Source organism: Homarus americanus, unplaced genomic scaffold (genome assembly GCF_018991925.1).
Source record: "Homarus americanus isolate GMGI-L3 unplaced genomic scaffold, GMGI_Hamer_2.0 scaffold25827, whole genome shotgun sequence".
In the NCBI taxonomy this organism is placed as follows: domain Eukaryota; kingdom Metazoa; phylum Arthropoda; class Malacostraca; order Decapoda; family Nephropidae; genus Homarus; species Homarus americanus.
The window spans coordinates 8,373,084-8,392,606 of record NW_024738300.1 but is presented as its reverse complement, the minus strand read 5'-3'; the positions used below and the strand labels follow the sequence as shown (position 1 = coordinate 8,392,606).

The window sequence follows — 19,523 nt, the reverse complement described above, 5'->3', positions numbered from 1 at the left end:
TGGCTGTAATAAATTAGGATAAAAGTAGCTTTAGTAACCAGCATTAATTCTTATCCAAGGAAATCAAGTTATTTTTAAAGGTAAAGGAATCAAATACTGTAGCCTATAAACTATTACAGTACCTTTACCAATTTGTATTCAAAATATAATTAATTTCTATCATTATATTGCAGTGTAAATTATAAGGATTTCCCGTCTGATTTATTCAGCTTCCATTAAATTACAATCATAACAAAAGAAAAAAATACAGGGAGAATGAAACTGAGGGTTGGTTATATATTATTATTATTATTATGTCCATGATATATTCCTGAGCCTGGAGTTTCCATTATCTATGCAGTTTATTCTACCATTTATGGGTTCGAAGGTGACTCTTTAGATTGTGTTTCAGAGCAAATTGATGATTGCAGTGTGGACAAATCCAAGGTTTCTCTCCTGTGTGAGTGCGCATATGCCTTTTGAGGTCATATCTCCTGCCGGTGACGTAAGAACAGTGATGACAGTGATATCCCTTGACACTTGCCATACTGTTCCCACTTGCCAAGGCTCCTCCCCCACCAAGCATCTCGACGCCACTGTCCAGCAACACCTGTAGGAAACCGTGGTAGTCAGGGTCAGAGAGTACAGATATTTAATCCATTTCTGCTCAACCTTAGCCGATATCCTTATCCTCAGTAGTCTTGGGTGCCTTGTATGATTAAATGCCACAGTCAAAAATACGTCCATGTGGGGTTTGGATAAAGGTGTAGCTTTCATATCATGTCTGCATAGTTCCATCTTATTATTCATCATACAATGACCATCAATCTACTTCATATACATCAACAATTGTTCTACACTTCTGTTATGCTGTAAAGGATTATTATATCTTTACTGTACTCAATTTTGTCTTAAATATTCATGATCAAATCAAATCAGCTTTATACTGTATTTATCTTTGTGAGAGAAAATAATTTTTTATTAAAACATACATTTGGCATTATAGAAGCTTCTAAGACAATGGGCTCTTAAGTATAGGTAGTCCATGTGATGTATAAAATTAGAATAAGGAAAATAATTTTCCATAAGATACAACAAATTAAGAGGGATGCATTCCTGGAATGAGATACTGTACTTTGATCATATAATTAGGAATGAGGGGATAACTCAAAAAATTTATTGGGTAAAGTTGAGGGAAGGCAGGGACTGGGATGGATGAAAGAAATTAACAACTGGGTCTCTAGAGATATACAGCATACAAAATTTTGGAGGACTGGTAAAATCAGCGGAAAAACATTTAGAGTGGAGGACTGTGGTCACCAACCCACAGATATGAGGACGATTGATTGATTCCTGGCTTGGGCTGCTTTTTTGCACATAAACACTTATACGGTAATCAATAAAAATAACATGAAATATGAGGTTCATACTAATATACCGTACAGTATATGAAATATAATATAAAATACAGTACTGTACAATTGAGAGCCTTATGTATACTCTCCCATTCATAGCAGTTCTTCAATTGTTTTACCTTCATCATGCTCATGCCATTTAATAATGTCTAATTTCACTTACAAAATGACATTCTTCCTGTTTATTAATACAAGTACAGGGTGTGTTTGATAAAGTACTGGCAGATTATTTTTGCACTCAGTATGCATGACTTGGGGCCATCTACTAGGTTTGTATTGATTGCTGCTCAGCTGGAAGTTATACATGACTTAAGCATGAATATTTTTCCTATGATAACATTGTTATACAACTCCTGTTTTTAATGACCCCTTTTGGATTACACAATGATCATAAACCAATAATAAACATATTAAGCAAAATACAAGCAGTGAAAGACAGAGAAGTTACTGAGAAACTGTACCACTGATTATGATGCAGTGCAAGACTGTGAGGCCCAGCAAAGATGTACGGCTTTAAATTTGTAGTGACACCAACATTAAGTTTACTGCAGTGTGAGGATATACATTCTGAGATGTTTTGCTTTCCCTGGATTTTATTATTATGAGGTTTCATATGAAGAAATGCTAAACTTATCCATTGAACATATTCTTTCCATTGATATCAGACCAAACTCTAGGATAGCTGAAAATTCTCGAGTCTGCATATTGCCACAGCTTCATATAGTGATCCTGTGAGCCATGATAACTAAAACGTTACATGTAGTATTTTATTTTCAACTTAGTTAACCACCCTTGTACAATGCAGAGTACTTTGTGTTGTTTTAGCTTAAGATAGGCCTTCGGTTGTTACTGAATAGGGTGATTTCATTTTTGTGTTATGTTGGGTTGCCAAGGTAAGAGATTCTGCAAGTCTCACTGAGATTGGTCAAATATATTCTGAGGGGAAAAAAATAATTGTAAGAAATTAAATGAAAGGTTTACTGCATATACTGCACAGTACTATAATTGAAACTGTCTTTATTTTCCTATAAGATACATTTGAAAATTGGTCCCTGTAATGATCAAACCCACAGCTATACTTTGTACTATAAACATTTGACCTAACTGTTTTTGTTGCTGCCAAAAAAATCACTAAAATGGGTAAAAAAAAAAAGTATACTGTAAAGCATTTTTAAGTTTGGTTTAAAAATAATGGTGGAGATAGCTTTCAAATGGTGTTAACTTTAGTTTTGAGATACGGCCCATTTTCTGTGAAAGTACGTTTCTATTACGTACAGTAAACCCTCAATAACTCGGCACATATGGGGCTCTGGCCTTGCCGAGTTATCTCAAATTCCGACTTATCGAGGCACTTCCCCCTCCTACAAAAATACAACAATAGAAAAATTATCGACCCATATACCCCCCTGTATACTAAATGTTAAAAAGTAACACTTACCAGCACTGCAGGCAAAGAATGAAGCATCATGGTAGGTGACACAGAGGTATGGTAGGTCACACAGAGGTATGGTAGGTGACACAGAGGCATGGTAGGTGACACAGAGGTATGGTAGGTGACACAGAGGTACGGTAGGTGACACAGAGGTATGGTAGGTGACACAGAGGCATGGTAGGTGACACAGAGGCATGGTAGGTGACATAGAGGTATGGTAGGTGACACAGAGGCATGGTAGGTGACATAGAGGTATGGTAGGTGACACAGAGGCATGGTAGGTGACACAGAGGTATGGTAGGTGACACAGAGGCATGGTAGGTGACACAGAGGCATGGTAGGGGTGACACAGAGGCATGGTGAGCATAGAGGCGGGGTAGGTGACACAGAGGCATGGTAGGTGACATAGAGGTATGGTAGGTGACACAGAGGCATGGTAGGTGACACAGAGGTATGGTAGGTGACACAGAGGCATGGTAGGTGACACAGGGGTATGGTAGGTGACACAGAGGCATGGTAGGTGACACAGAGGTTTGGTAAGTGACACAGGCATGGTAAGTGACACAGAGGCATGATAGGTGACACAGATGTATGGTAGGTGATGCAGGTGGCCAGATATGTCGCGATTTTCCCAAAAATTTTATATATCTCGGCATTTCCCGAGTTATACTATAATACATTCCAAGACCATATCCATGCTGAGTTATGTGAAATTCCGAGTTATTGAGGGTTGACTGTATACTTGTCAGTACAGTACGGAAATGTCTTATTTATGATAATTTTCTGCAATAGTTACGGAATAAATTTTATTTATCTGGTCTCCTCCTGTATAGGATATTACTCACTCGCCACCTTCCTCACTAGCCAGATTTATTCTAGTAACTACCAGGGCTGTAGTCTTGACTTTGGGCTTCCTGAATCTTCTTTGACTTTTTCATCTTTGATTTAGGAGTAGTTCTTGATGTTTTTTAATATCTACTCTAGATCAGCAAGAGTGTGACAAGAAGCTCCAAATCCTAAATGAGTGAGCAGGGACGTGTCATTATAACCAAAGTTATGGTCAAGTAGAAGGAAATGATGTTGAGGACTGTGGGATGCCTGGAAGAGGTGGAGGTGAGATGGAAGTAACGTGGTAGTGCCGGCATGGATCACATGCGCTGAGGCAGTGGCGACGTCTCTGACCTCAGCAGCAACTCTCCTTTGTCATTCTCTATGTTCCCTTGCATGCCTATCAACTCCCTTGGACATGCGTGTACGTACAATAAAGCAGCAGAAATATTGTTTGAGAAATAGCCAGAAATAGACAGAAGGATCTCAAGTGGAGGTACGCAGGTCTGCTCCCTCTGACGGCCACAAGGACACTAAGCTAAGGCTTTCCTCCTCGCTCAATCTTCAACCAGTCAAGCTGGAGACCAGATGCCATTCAGTGTAAATACAGTTATTTTTGACGTAATTTCACAAAAAAAAGCATAATTTGATATACGTACAGTGGTCCCTCGGTTAACGAGCGCCTCGGTTAACGAGATTTCGGTTAACGATTTACCTTCCATAAGATTCTTAACTTCGGTTAACGAACAATCCCTCGATTAACGAGTTTTTTACGAGCCGACTTCAACATGTTTTCGCTTGCATTTGGCGGTCCACCAGCTGTAGTGTTAGTCCGCCAATACAGTAATCGGTTTTTGGGCTTAAATTCCTTACTATTTTAGTAAATATCAAGAAGTTTATACTATTCAATAATTTTAAAAGTTTAATATTAACTTTTTTAGTCATTCTAACAATTATTGAACATAATTGAAGGTAAAGAAACTAGTTTCTGGCGTGCCATCCAGCCTGTTAACACACCAGACAGGCGTTAGTCTCTCTGTTTTCACTGGAGGTAACATCTTGCTTGAGACTCTCTTCAACTAAACGCTTTTTTTCTGTGTTTCCAAGCAAATTATTGGTCATTTTGAAATATATTTTACATATTGACAATTTATAATGCAGTGCAGTGTTGATTTAAAGAAAATAATCTTGAAATACACCAAGAGAACTAAAATTTTATGGGTGAAATGGCACCATGGGGTGACTCTTCCACCCCAATGCCTTCTCTTCTCCCTTCTCCTCCACCCCCATTCTAATTCCCATCATCATCATCATCATCCAGGAGCCTTCTACATACACACCTCAAAGTAAGTGTACTTTTCTACCTTTTTTGTTGAATTTAGGCAATTTTCGGTGAGATGGAACCAATTACCCAGAAACCCATTGAAACAATGGTTTCGGTTAACGAGCAACCTGCTGGAACGGATTGTGCTCGTTAACCGAGGGACCACTGTATATAATAATTATAAAAACCCAGCAATTAGAAAATGGAGATATTTTCAGGGGGAGGGCACTCAAAATTGGATTATGTAAATACATTACCATATTTTGTCAGGGAAAATATTGTCATATGACTACCAAACTTTCAAAGAGCACGATGATGACGTGGTTAGATTCTCGTATTGTTTTCTGCAGCTCGATGTTTTTTATATTTTTTCGGAAAATTCTAGGTGGAGGATCACCTTAATTGTCTTTATAAACTAGGTACAGTATAGGAAGCCCTGAGATGCCCGTGTCAGAACATCAACATCTTTTCATGCTGTGAAAAATTATGAAAAAAGTGAGAACAAATTTTAACCAGATTTTTCTTACATGAATTGAAACATGGGACAAAATATTTTTCTTTGGTAACTTTGGATTTTTGTAAACCAGATCTTTGTAAATCGGGGACTGGCGGACACTAAATCCAGGACCAATATACTACAGTTGCCAGACACTAAATTTTTCTGGTTGTATAAACAGGGGATGGGAGGTAAGTAGCTCCTTGTCCCCCAGTAAGCAGCCTCTACTGTACTGCATTACTAAAGCTGCCATGCTTCGGGGCATAGCTAGAAAATAAGTCAAAATCACTCTTTAACATATTTAGTCTATAGTAATTTTAAGAATTTTTCTATTCTAACCTCAGACTGAAAAATAATTTATTTATTATCATTATTAATTATATATATTTTTAAATCTATCAGTTTTACCACTAGCCAGTTGGGCAGTTGGACTGTTCTCTATTATGACCTTAATGGGTCAGTGTTAGTACAAAAGGAACCCAAAGTACAGTACCCACATTAAATATGTGATATTTGGTGGGGGTCACACCCTTCTCACATCCAATTCAGAGATCGAAATCAGGATGAGGTGGTGAAAGGCAAGCATGCTACTGCTGCACGAGCAACACACCTTTTTGCTATTTATCACTGTGGACAAGATAGTTATGTAAACTCTATACCTACTTTACCCTCATCCTTATCACAGGCTATAATAACTTCATTTCACATGTATATGTACTACTGCCATAGAAAATGCATATACTGTACCCCTGTACCACCAGCTTTGCCATACAGTCAGGAAAGAGTTTATACATTGCACTGAAAGACCAAAAACAGATCTCAAGATCATCACTTACAAACAAGGTGATCCAAACTTGATATGATATTATCTGTTCAATAAAGTTCTTTGTGGAACAGAAATAAATGCATTAAAATCATCCACAGTATCTGAGGAACAAATTAGATTCAGTGTATATCTATAACCGGTAACATGCTAAGGCGGCCTAAACTTGATGAGTTTCAAGATTTTACTTTACAGAATATTCACAAAATTGTCTATGTTTACTGTTATGACCCTGATATAAATGTGGTCATCAACTAGTGTACTGAATGCTTACCATACACTTAAGATGGTTTACTTGTCTTTGGACAGTTGTACTGTATAGTAATGAAGTGGGTATACAATATGGTCATGACTTTTGAACTTTACAAAATTGGTCCAGATTGAGGTAAAAACCATCCCTTACTGAATCAGTGAATTCAACTTCCTGCCTCCTGGGAAACACCTTTGGTGTGAATTGCTTACCTCAGGTAATGTGGTTTTATCATAATACAGTACATTTACAACTCAAACACAAACCACATACTGAATGTAAATGTTTCATCATTGACAAAACATAAAAAATATTACAAATACAGCTCCTGTTCGACTTCTGACGGGGTTAGGGACCCAAATCCAGGTCGTAAGTCGAAAATCTCTAAATAATACATAGAGAATCTAAAAATGGTCTCTCTTTTTCTTCTCAGCACCACAAAACTCTCACTTTTAAGCTTGCCAGCCATTTTAAAATTGAATTACAAACAAAAATTTTGTCAGTACACAATGCAATCACTGGCGTTGGGAGGCGAAAATCGTGATGACAAAATTTTGAGTACGACTGAGGCGATTCGATATGTCCGTGTTTCATAAGTAAATTCAGATAGGTCGTAAGTCGGGGAGGAGCTGTACTCATATAAGAAATTTACTGTCTTATCATTTATATTGGTAGAAGATAATAAAATTTCTATACTGTAGCTGTATTAGTAATTTAAAAAACCTGAATGTTAATGATCACTAATAATGATACGGTGCACACGCCCACTTTTAATGGTAAAAGTGTTACACAAATACTATACAATACTGTCAAATATGAAAGACCATCTTCATACTGCATTTATTCTAAAGTATTTCTTAACACTTTGCCCATTAGGTATCCTTATAGCTACCTGTATGTCACTTCCTCAGTACCAGTATAATTATACTACTGTACTTCCACTATCAGTCACAATCATTACACACTGGGATATCACATCATTTTATATTTAAACTAGTACTAACCGTAGCTTGCAATAAAGCCTTATTAGACCCATTTATCATCTTTTAACAATATCCCTACTTAATCTTCTTTTTTCCATCAATATTCAGGGACTAATTGAAAAAAATATTCTAAGTAACAGATTTTTTAATTTACTAACACAGATATTAACAAATACATACATAATACAGTGCTCCCCATTAACTGGAATTAATGGTACAGAGTGGTTCTGGGATTGAGATACTTCCAGGTATTGAGACAAATTTTCTCATCCCTGGAAAACTCTTACATCTAAATTTTTCCGGGTACAGGATTTCCGAGTCTAAACTAAGCATAACGCACAAACAGACACTCTCCCATTACATTTAGTCCGTGGTCATGAGTGAAAAAATTTATGGCTAATGATCTAAAAGTTTTAAACAAATATATATGTTATGGGCCATCAAATGGAGGTATTTTAGGGGTACGAGGCATGAAAGGAGATGTGTCACAGCCAAGACAGTACACATTGCTGCCAAGCGTATGAAAGGTCCCGGCAACAATGTATCTTGCACGGACAGACAGAGCTGTACAGTATGTATTTATGCAAACTCCACTGTATAAATACAAGATATTGTAAATAAACAAAAACTACTATTGTACTGTATGCACTATACTGCACTCACTAACAGATGCTGTCATCTTGAGCATGTGATGAAGGCAGGCCAAATGGTGATATGATGATACAGGATGGTCAGCATTTGTCCTGTAACATGTGTTCCTAACTATCAATCTCCTCTCCCTCCATAAAGGGAGGATTGTATATACACTGTATACCCTCTACACTCTAGCATACACTGTCCACTCTGCTATGTACTGTTCAGTACTGTAATTTCACACTTACTAAATGTACAGTACAGTACACGTAACTGTAACCACTTTTTATGTCTTAACACCTCTTCAACAGTATTCTTGGCTGCTTATACACTGGTACAGAAATGTTTAGCACTGCACAACACAGATTGTATGCAAAAGCAACAGTGAGCGAGCAAACAAGCTTGTACAATGAACTTAGTGTGTCATAGGTATCCCATGCAGTCACATGACAGTAGTGGCTAATCGTAGCTCAAGAGCATTCTGAGCCTACCCAACCAAGTGCCTGGCATGCATTCCATGATTGGAAACATGATGCAATCTCTTGGAAATTTATTCCCAAGCCCAGAACAGAGAACTTTTCCAGAACTTTTCCAGAAATGTGCATGATTCCATTGTTGGAAACTCATTACCATGCCTGGAATGGAGAGATTTTTCCCAGAATTTCTTGCAAGGCTCCAAAATTTTTTTACGGCTATTGGATAGTTCTGGGGAGCAAAGATTTCGGCAAACACTGAGTGACAAACACATATCTAGCCTTAACAAACAAGATCCTCTCTGTTCTTTTCCTTGTAGTGTACAGTACTGCCACAGCTAAATACAAACAGTAAGGACAGGAATTTCATAATGAAAGACATATATGAGCCTTGCATTTAATTAACTAAACCATCCAAATATAAGTTGGTAGTGATATAACACAAGTTCTTTATACTTAATAGAGATCAACAATTTGCTTCCAATATGTTTACAGTTCTCACATGTACCCACTAGAAAGTACAAATAAGTTTTGGTATTTTTTTAATATACAGTACATAATATTTCAAATGTTTGTACAGATACATTCCAAATAATAAACAATCTACTGTAGAGTGTAGTGTATATCTGTTTTTTAAATACCCATAGGAAATACTGCTGCAGCTGCAATACTCTGAAACTTATAAATACTGTAGTATGAAAATAATTTATAGATTCTGGCTTAACAACTATTATGGCACAATATAAATACTAATACCTGCACTGTAAAAAAAAAAAGACTTTATAACAAACTCAACAGTTCATGGCTTCTTATAAATATTCTACATCAGAAAACCTTATTTTCTACTTCCTTCAATGCAAAGCAAATTTATATTAGATATTTAGTGAAATGTCAATGTTCGTCCCTCTTTTCTACTTGATTTTTTTTATAAAAGAATCATGCTTTGTTATAGAAATACTTGACTAATATTTTTTCATAATGAAAATCTAAAATAATATTAATCTATACAACACATATAATAATAGTTATTTTCTCACATACATAGTTACAGTATTCTATTCACTGCAGACAGATTTTCCTCAACTTCTTATGACTATGGTAGTTACCAGACATAAGTTTACCTGGTGTGAACAACCATGTGCTTTTTCAGATCACTCTTATGAGCACAACAGTATTGACAATGGGGACATGCATATGGTTTCTCCTGTATGAGTTCGGATATGAGTTTTAAGATTTCCTTTCTTTGCAAACCGTGAAGGGCACAAATGACAAGCATATGGTTTTTCTCCTGTATGAGTGCGTAGGTGACACTGAATTTTACTACTATGGGAGGCACGAAATGGGCAATATGGACATGAGTAAGGTACTTTGCCAATGTGAGAACACTGATGCCTCTTCGTCGAATCATTTGACATCTGATAAGGACACAATGAGCAATAAAATGGCTTCTCCCTTATGTGGATGCTGGGGAGTCGTGGCCTGTCCCCCGGTACTCCTAGCTTGCTCGTCCTATGATCTCCACGTGCCATCCTTACCTGTAGGAAGTGCTCACATTACTTTGCAAAGAGCTACTAAAGTGAGAAAAATAATGCATGATGACTCTACTGAAGCTTAGAATTAATGTGAAATATTTTACGTTCTAATGGTTGGTTTACTTACCCCTGATTAGTTTTTGTTGTTTGAGCTGATTCCTTATACCTGTACAGTATTTTCATATGGTCTTGAGAATCATTGGAAGTCTTCACAAAAGGGAAACACACAATACTGGTCACATAACTACAGGTCAAACCCCTCTAATCTGGCACTCTTGGGACCTGACTAGAGTCAGACCATAGAAATTTTGGAACCATAGAAGGTTTGTTAAAGTCTGGTGAAAATATTCCTCTACTCTACCAATACATGAAAGAAAAATATAACACAGTACAGTACAGGTAAATAAAGTTGTATCATTGTATCTTGGAAATTTAATGTCCAGTTACTTGATGCCATAATTTGAAGATGCACTCTTGGTGACCAAAAAATAATACCATTTTCCTCAAAAAGGCAACATTAATGCACAAAATAAGAGCAAATAATACAGTAATAATCTGCCCATCATATAGTTTATTTGCCCAAAAGTGAGATTTATTCTATATATTTGGTTGTTTGAATTGATTATAGTAATTTTTGAGATACAGTATCAGCATATTAATAGTTTTCTAATAAAACATGCGGTGTAGTACTGTACTTTAGTTTAATATGTGGCGGGTTTGTAATGAAAATAGTAATTTATTAAATACTGTGCATTTAAAATTTGGAGAATAAATGCACTTGGAAGGAATATTAGTGTGCGTATCTTACATAAGCCCAGTGTGTGTGTGTGTGTGTGTGTGTGTGTGTACATTATACAGTACAGCACGGTATTTATGTCCAAGATGATTAGCGGGTTCAATTCTGAGTCAGACGTGAGAAGGGTGCTCTCCAGTGTGACCCTGCCAAACTTCACAGGTTTTCTCCAGGTAGTGTACTCTTTTCCTCCTCTAATAACACTGAATAATGAAGGCCATTGCAAAAAATAGACCAATCACCCATATAGCTTGTAAGCTAACAAGTGGTGAAAATAAAAAATTGATATTAGCAATACTTGTACTGAACTGAACTGTACTGTACTGTACAGTACTGTTCATAAAAATATTTTAATATCTGGTGGGGTTGAAATGAAAGTAATTATGTACAATACATGTTCAGTATTTATTAAATGTTAATTTTTTGCAAAATGTGGTAAGAGGGAATATTAGCATAACTTATGTGTAGTCAGTGTGGCTATACAATATGTGTCTGAGGATGTTAAGTCGGATTTGTACATAAGTCAGAACACATACTGTGTGCATACTGTACTTACAGAACAATGTTTAAAATCCCACTGTATCATAGCCTAAGTCTTTATATACATCTAAAATCACTTAATTTAAGACAAAATAAGAAATAGAAAGACAAAATACAGTAAATGAAAGTAAAATATAAATCATCAGATAAATAAAATACTGTAAATTTAAAGTTCATATCGGTGGACGTTCATAAGTTGGGGACCACCTGTACTGTATATATAGTGTAGTGTACAGTATTGTCTAGATATATAGACAAATATCTTAAAAACTAGTGAGTTTGTATTAATAATACAGTACCTGTACTGTAAATTATGAAATACAAAATTAATTTAAATTAAATTTACTTGGAAGTAATATTACATAATAAGTGAAAATTATGTCCATAAAAAATACTGATTTTGTTATGTAATTAAGAGCATTTTTATGCACAAAAAAATAGAGCCTAGTAATGGGTGACCGGCCATATTGAATCAGGCACAGGATTTTTTATCTGCCAACTCCGTGGTGCCTTGGGCCTTCTTTCAGAAGATTCCCAAACAGCCTGTAACGTCTGTTAAGCTGTATTCTGAAGCAGTTCCATTATCTTCTGCCACACCGCTATACTTGCCAAGCCCATTGTTTCTCAGAACAGTCATCATGTGTCTCAAGAACATGTATATTGAGTAAAAGGCTCATATCCTTGTCCTCTTGGGTGAAAAAATTCCTCTGAGGGAAATGAAAGATGAAGCAGCTACCAAACAGGGTGGTACTACCGCCTGGGAAGATATTGGAAGCATAATGTGTTGTCTAATGGTAGACCCTGCTGCCATATGGCATCACGAAAATTGTGACCAAGTCCCCAGGTTGCTGATCCGACTTTCTGCCTCAATTATACACATTTGCAGGGAATTTTGTAAAAAAAAATAGTAAATAAAAAAAATTTAAATCTCACATAAGGCTGAATTTTGTTTGCATTACTTGAATTCCTGGTCAAAATAGGGTCTTTGCAAAGGATGAATTCGTATATGCTGAACTCACATATAGCGAGGATTTACTGCATGATATAATCTGGCAGCTCAAAATCCCAGTATCAGTTGTATTGGGAAGATGGAAATTTGATGCCCAGAACACATCCCATTTCTTCCAATAAATCCTTATCTTACATTTCTATGGATTCATGTCAAAGGTATTTTTCAGGAGTGTAAACATTGTTGAAATGTTAGATTTACTGTAACAATGAAAAATGAGCACTGCAATCTTTAAATCTTATCAGATAATAAAGATGATTTGTGAATACTAATGGTAATATGATGCTGTACTACCATAAACATTTCTAACAGAAAATATATTGGTTATAATTTTAGGATACTACAAACAATCTGCCATAAAACCTCTTTAATATTGTAAAACAACCATAAATCTACTTCTATCTTACCTTCACATTACAAACAGCAGCTGTACAGTATTCACACCATGAGTCTATAAAACATGTAGAACTGTTATTATTAACTGACTTAAGATGTCTCAGCCTTATAAATGTAAACTGTTCTGTGAAGAGAAGAAGCTTTGTAGCTGACAGTGATATCTCCATTAGCCAGAAAAAAATTGGTGCAGAGCACTTCCAGGAATGAGAGATACTGTATCTGGTAATGAGAAGATTCTCTCAAACCCAGAAAAAATTCCCCCATCCCCAGAATTTTCTGGGTACCTGGAAATTTCTCAAAATTTCTGGAACTTGTGCATTACATCATCTCTTAAACCCGGAAAAAATTACCCATCCCCGGAATTTTCTTGAAATTTTCGAATGCGCGTATTTCATCTCTTAAACCCTGAAGAAATCCCCATCCCGAATTTTCGGGTACATGTATACGTAATGGGAAAATTTTCTCAAGAGTTTTCCAGAAAATGCGCCCCTCAGAAAATAGTTCCCAAACCCAGGATTTTCTGCAAATCGAGCAAATTTCAATTCCGGCCATCAGAGAGTTCCGGTTAAGAGGGATTCCGACTAACGGAGATATTATTATACTTAAAATTTTTATACTCTATTTATGTAATTAATTAAAAACCTGTCTTTAAGATGAATATAATTTGTCTTATCAGTAAACAAACAATGATATCCTTATAATGGTATAAAAGATTTATAAAACAAAAGATACAATGTTATATTTTGTACATCAATGTAAATTTCAACAAATTTCTGTATGTAAACTTGTTCAACCTTTGTCAACACAATGAAGAAGACACTAAGATGGAAGACTGAGCACAACACATCTCACAGATAGGTGCAATCTAATTATTGTACAGTATCAGTAAAAAAAAATCTATTATTCCTTTTATTGCTTTTTATTGTAAATTGTCTTTTTGCCATCATATTTACTGACTGCAGCAGTAAGCATAATCACACAGGTAAAACATGTGTTACTATAAGGACTGAACACTGTTGTATAGTACTGAACTTATCTCCCATTCACACAAGTTACCTGTCTTGTCATTATCAGTTTGATGCAGTTCAAAATAAATACATATACTGTACTCTATAGGTGTTGACCGTTATACGAGTGAATGATGTACGATCGATCGGCTTCACGATGTTAAGAAATTAACACCAAATACAGCTACGCGATAGCTCAAATCAGATTTACGATGGTTAGCTACCCCAAGACCTCCGATGTTTGTTTACAAAACACCCGCTTGTCAGGCGTCACTTGTTCCTCCCACACTAACCTTAGTGATCCCCCCGCTGCCACTACAAGTGGTAGCTGAGGAATCACAATGCATGTAAGATATGTTTATTCCCCTATGTCTTTTAAGTTTTTTTTTTTTGCACAATCCATATGAAAAATTGTGTGTGCATGTAAGTAAAAATAAAAAAAATAAATAAAAATTAAATAAATAAATACTGTAAATACAAAAATTAAGAAAAATCCGTATCTCTACCCAAAATTACGAGTTGAAAAATAACCACTATGAGTGATAACTCTGGCAGCCTTAATTGTACTGTATACAGTGGTGCCTCGGTTAACGAGCGCCTCGGTTAACAAGATTTCGGTTAACGAGTTACCTTCCATAAGATTCTTAACTTCGGTTAACGAGCAATCCCTATATTAACGAGTTTCTTACGAGCCGACCAGAACATGTTTTCGCTTGCATTTGGCAGTCCACCAGCTGTAGTATTAGTCCGCCAATACAGTAATCGGTTCTAGGGCTTAAATTCCTTACCATTTTAACAAATATCAAGAAGTTTATACTCTTCAATAATTTTAAAAGTTTAATATTAATTTTTTTTTAGTCATTTTAACAATTATTGAACATAATTGAAGGTAATAAAACTAGTTTTATGTGAGCCATCCAGCCTCTCAACACACCATACAGGCGTCAGTCTTTGTGTCTTTTCAGTGGAGGTAACATCTTTGGAGACTCTCTTCCTACTTTTTTTTTTTGTTTTGCAAGCAATTAGTCATTTGAAATTTATTTTACATATTGACAATATATAATGCAGTGCAGTGTTGATTTAAAGAAAATAATCTTGAATTACACCAAGAGAACTAAAATTTTATGGGTGAAATGGCCCATGGGGTGACTTCTCTTCCACCCCAATGCCTTCTCTTCTCCATTCTCCTCCACCCCATTCTAATTCCCATCATCATCATCATCCAGGAGCCTTCTACATACACACCTCAAAGTAAGTGTACTTTTCTACCTTTTTTGTTGAATTTACGTTTTCGGTGACTTGGAATCAATTACCCAAAAACATTGAAACAATGGTTTCGGTTAACAAGCAACCTTCTAGAATGGGTTGTGCTCGTTAACCATGGGACCACTGTACGTACTATACTGTCCTGTAGTGCAGGGTCTCAGAAATGGAACCAATTTTTCCCCATAAGTTACTAAGATCGACATACGAACAATCACCTTCTGATGGCTTTTTGATGGTCCTAACCCCTCTGTAAAATGATCAACACCTGTAAATAAAAATATTCAGCCTCCAAGTGCCACATAGGTTTTGAAGAAAATTCAATTTTACTGAATGAGTAGCACTCAAACAATACACTGGTAATAATATTTCACTTGCAGTCGTCCACTCAGCATCATCATGATGGTACTGACTGTATGCAAGGAGAAACAATGCCAAGTTTATAAAGTGGAACATAAGCCTTCTCTAGACATGTTTAATTATGATCATTAATAAATTACAGTACTGGTATTTTGAAGCACCTTCAGGGAAGACAAGACATCATTAACAAATTACACTTCTTGTAATATGCTAAAAAATAAACATTCTGTACTGTATATTGTACATAAGTCCAATAAAATGTATAGCTACAGGTACATAATACTAGAGTGCAGGGCATTAAAAAGATCTGGTGAGAATTAACAGTAGTTTTGGCACATCTCTAGATACAGTACCCGGCTTTGTTAAATTTCATTAAACTGATACAAATATGGCAAACTTACCATGTATTACTATTAATGAGTCATGTGGTTCCTTTAATCATTACACAAGGTATCTTTGTGTGGGTAAAATGACCCATATAACCTGGACAGCATCCTTACGACAATTCAGTGTACTCTGCCCATTCCCCTATAGTAGTTATAGAGGGAACATGTGTTATGAAGGGAACATGTGTTATGAAGGGAACATGTGCTCTGAAGGGAACATGTGTTATAGAGGGAACATGTGTTATGAAGGGAACATGTGCTCTGGAGGAACATGTCTCTGAAGGGAACATGTGTTATGAAGGAACATGTGTTTATTAAGGGAACATGTGTTATGAAGGCATGTGCTCTGAAGGGAACATGTGTTATGAAGGAACATGTGTTATGAAGGAACATGTGCTCTGAAGGGAACATGTGTTATAAGGGAACATGTGTTATGAAGGGATATGTGCGAGGAACATGTGTTATTAAGGAAACATGTGTTATGAAGGGAACATGTGTTATTAAGGGAACATGTGTTATGAAGGGAACATTGTGCTCTGAAGGGAACATGTGCTCTGAGAACATGTGTTATGAAGAACATGTGTTATTAAGGAACATGTGTTATGAAGGAACATGTGCTCTGAAGGGAATGTGTTATAGAGGGAACATGTGTTATGAAGAACATGTGTTATGAAGGGAACATGTGTTATGAAGAACATGTGCTCTGGAAGAACATGTGTTGTTAAGGGAACTGTGTTATGAAGGGAAAATGTGTTATGAAGGGAACATGTGCTCTGGGGAACATGTGTTATGAAGGGAACATGTGTTATGAAGGGAACATGTGTTATGAAGGGAACATGTGTTATGAAGGGAACATGTGCTCTGAAGGGAACATGTGTTATGAAGGGAACATGTGTTATGAAGGGAACATGTGCTCTGAAGGGAACATGTGTTCTGAAGGGAACATGTGTTATGGAGGAACATGTGTTATGAAGGGAACATGTGTTATGAAGGGAACATGTGTTATAGACATGTGTTATTAAGGAACATGTGTTATGAAGGGAACATGTGTTATAGAGAACATGTGTTATGAAGGGAACATGTGTTATAGAAGGGACATGTGTTATGAAGGAACATATGTGTTATGAAGGGAACATGTGTTATGAAGGAACATGTGTTATGAAGGGAACATGTGTATGAAGGGAACATGTGCTCTGAAGGGCATGTTATTAAGGAACATGTGTTATTAAGGAACATGTTGTTATTAAGGGCATGTGTTATAGAGGAACATGTGTTATGAGAGGGAACATGTGTTTATAGAAGGAACATGTGCTCTGAAGGGATATGCCTGAAGGGAACATGTGTATGAGAGGATATGCTCTGGAAGGAACATGTGTTTATTGAGGAACATGTGTTATGAAGGGAACATGTGTTATGAAGGGAACATGCTCTGAAAGGAACATGTGTTATGAAGGAACATGTGTTATAGAGAGGAACATGTGTTATGAAGGTATGCTCTGGAGGCATGATTTATAGAGAACATGTGCTCTGAAGGGAACATGTGTTATGAAGGGAACATGTGTGGTATAAAGGGAACATGTGTTATGAAGGAACATGTGCTCTGGAAGGAACATGTGTTATAGAAGGGAACATGTGCTCTGAAGGGAACATGTGTTATGAAGAGAACATGTGCTCTGAAGGGTATATGTAGAAGGAACATGTGCTCTGAAGGGAACATGTCTCTAGAAGGAACATGTGCTTCTGAGAAGGGAACATGTGTTATACATGTATTATAGAGGTGTAGAAGGACATGTGCTCTGAAGGGAACATGTGTTATGAAGGGAACATGTGTTATGAAGGGACTGTTGTTATGAAGGGCATGTACTTTTAGAACACAGTACAGAATGTGTTATAAATAGAACACATAATGTAAAAGGACACAACTTGACCACATATGGTATAGATACAACTTATGTTGTCCCATATCATATGTTGTGACTAAAGTATGAGCAAAGTTATAAATATCCTAACAAATACACATACACCTGTTTATCATACTGAAGATGGAATACCGTACTTCCCAACTGTTTTGCTGAGAATCTTGTAATATGGAGGAGTGTTGGTATTCTCAGAAAGTGATGTAACATATATTTCATAACACCTGATGATCTACATCTCACTTGCATTGTCTCATCACATCTTTTCTGAATCAAATGTACATTATGACAATAATATTTAATCTTTAAATAATATGAGTAGCAATGTGTCTCTTCAGATCAAGCTTTTGAGAACATCGGTATGAACAAAATTCACAAGCAAATGGCTTTTCACCAGTATGAGTCAAAATATGAGACTTCAGAGTACCACACCGAGCAAAAGTTTGTGGACAGAGGTGGCAAGCATATGGCTTTTCACCGGTGTGTGTCATAATATGTGCCTTTAAAGTGCCACTCAGAGCAAAGCTCTGTGAGCACATATGTGAATAAGGCTTTTCTCCTGTATGTGTACGTAAGTGGTTCTTCAGCTGGCTTCTTTGAGTGGCACGGAATGGACAATAGGGACATGGATGTGGTTTTTCACCAATGTGACTCTGAATATGCCTCTTAATATTCTTATTTGACTGATATGAGCAGAAAGGACATTGATATATCTTGGAAGTGCTGGTTATATTCTTCCGGTTCCCTCCAGGTCCCTGCGGCGTCCTGATGGCTGCCCTTCAGCCTTACCTGTTGATGTTCGTTACTCAAGGTCATCAAAGCTAATATATATTATCTTAAAGCCTTAAGTTGGACCCTAATATTATATTAAAGCAAACAACTTAGGAAAAGTATTAAATGTTTACTTACAAGATTTTAAATCTCAGTCATGATTCAGCATATAGGTACAGTAGTCATTGCTGTAGCATTACCAGACTTAGGCTTAAGTTTGAATTTGTTAAAACTTAGCCTCCAATAATGTACATAAAGAAACTTCTGATGCTTTCATGCATTTAGCATGAAGAAAAAAATGAGGAGTCACATTTTATGTGATAGGTATAGCTAGAAATCCATAAGCTCTTGTGAGTGGCTTAAATATTATAGGCTTTATGAGAAACAAGCTGAATATTCACAAGAGGAGTGCCACTTTTATGTGGGACATGTAAATATTCTTGATACAGTAAATCCTTCCAATGTTTTACTTTGAAATTTCAGAATTCATCTTGTCCACATCAAAATTTGTTACAAAATCTTAAAATCTCAAAAAACGTAGTGGTGGTGGTAGTGGCCCATGTGGCGACTTCACATGAGAAGCTCATACATAACATGGAGCTGCTGCCTGCCTCTGTGTGCCCACATACTGTAGTACAGTCTCATTCAAGATTCTTCGAACACTGCTGGAGACAGCTGACGACTCAAGGCGTTTTGTTTACTATAGTACGTCGTAAAAATTATTAATAAATGTAAAAGTGATCGGTGATTGGTAACTTAGTTACCCGTTGCTTAATTTACTGGTTGGGCTTTGTTGTCTCGCATTATATCATACTACGTACTATAGTAAACAAATGGCCTTGAGTTGTCAGGTGTCTCCAGCAGTGTTCAAAGAATCTTGAATGAGACTGTACATGTATGTACTGTTGTACATG

The 19,523-nt window shown here is 36.5% G+C and overlaps 1 protein-coding gene across 2 annotated transcripts in view; it reads right to left on the bottom strand.

The window, feature by feature from the left end:
* Positions 1-268: 268 nt before the first annotated feature.
* The window catches only part of LOC121873819 (zinc finger protein 629-like), a 107,379-nt gene continuing 88,124 nt past the window's right edge, over positions 269-19,523 (bottom strand). The window contains exon 6 of one of the 2 annotated variants that reach the window (XM_042377551.1): positions 269-589. In XM_042377551.1, the coding sequence (XP_042233485.1) occupies positions 347-589 (243 nt within the window). In that variant the 3' untranslated portion in view covers positions 269-346. Of the gene's footprint in view, positions 590-7,845; positions 10,172-19,523 lie in introns of those variants that run through there. The other variant, XM_042377548.1, reaches the window with a different exon arrangement.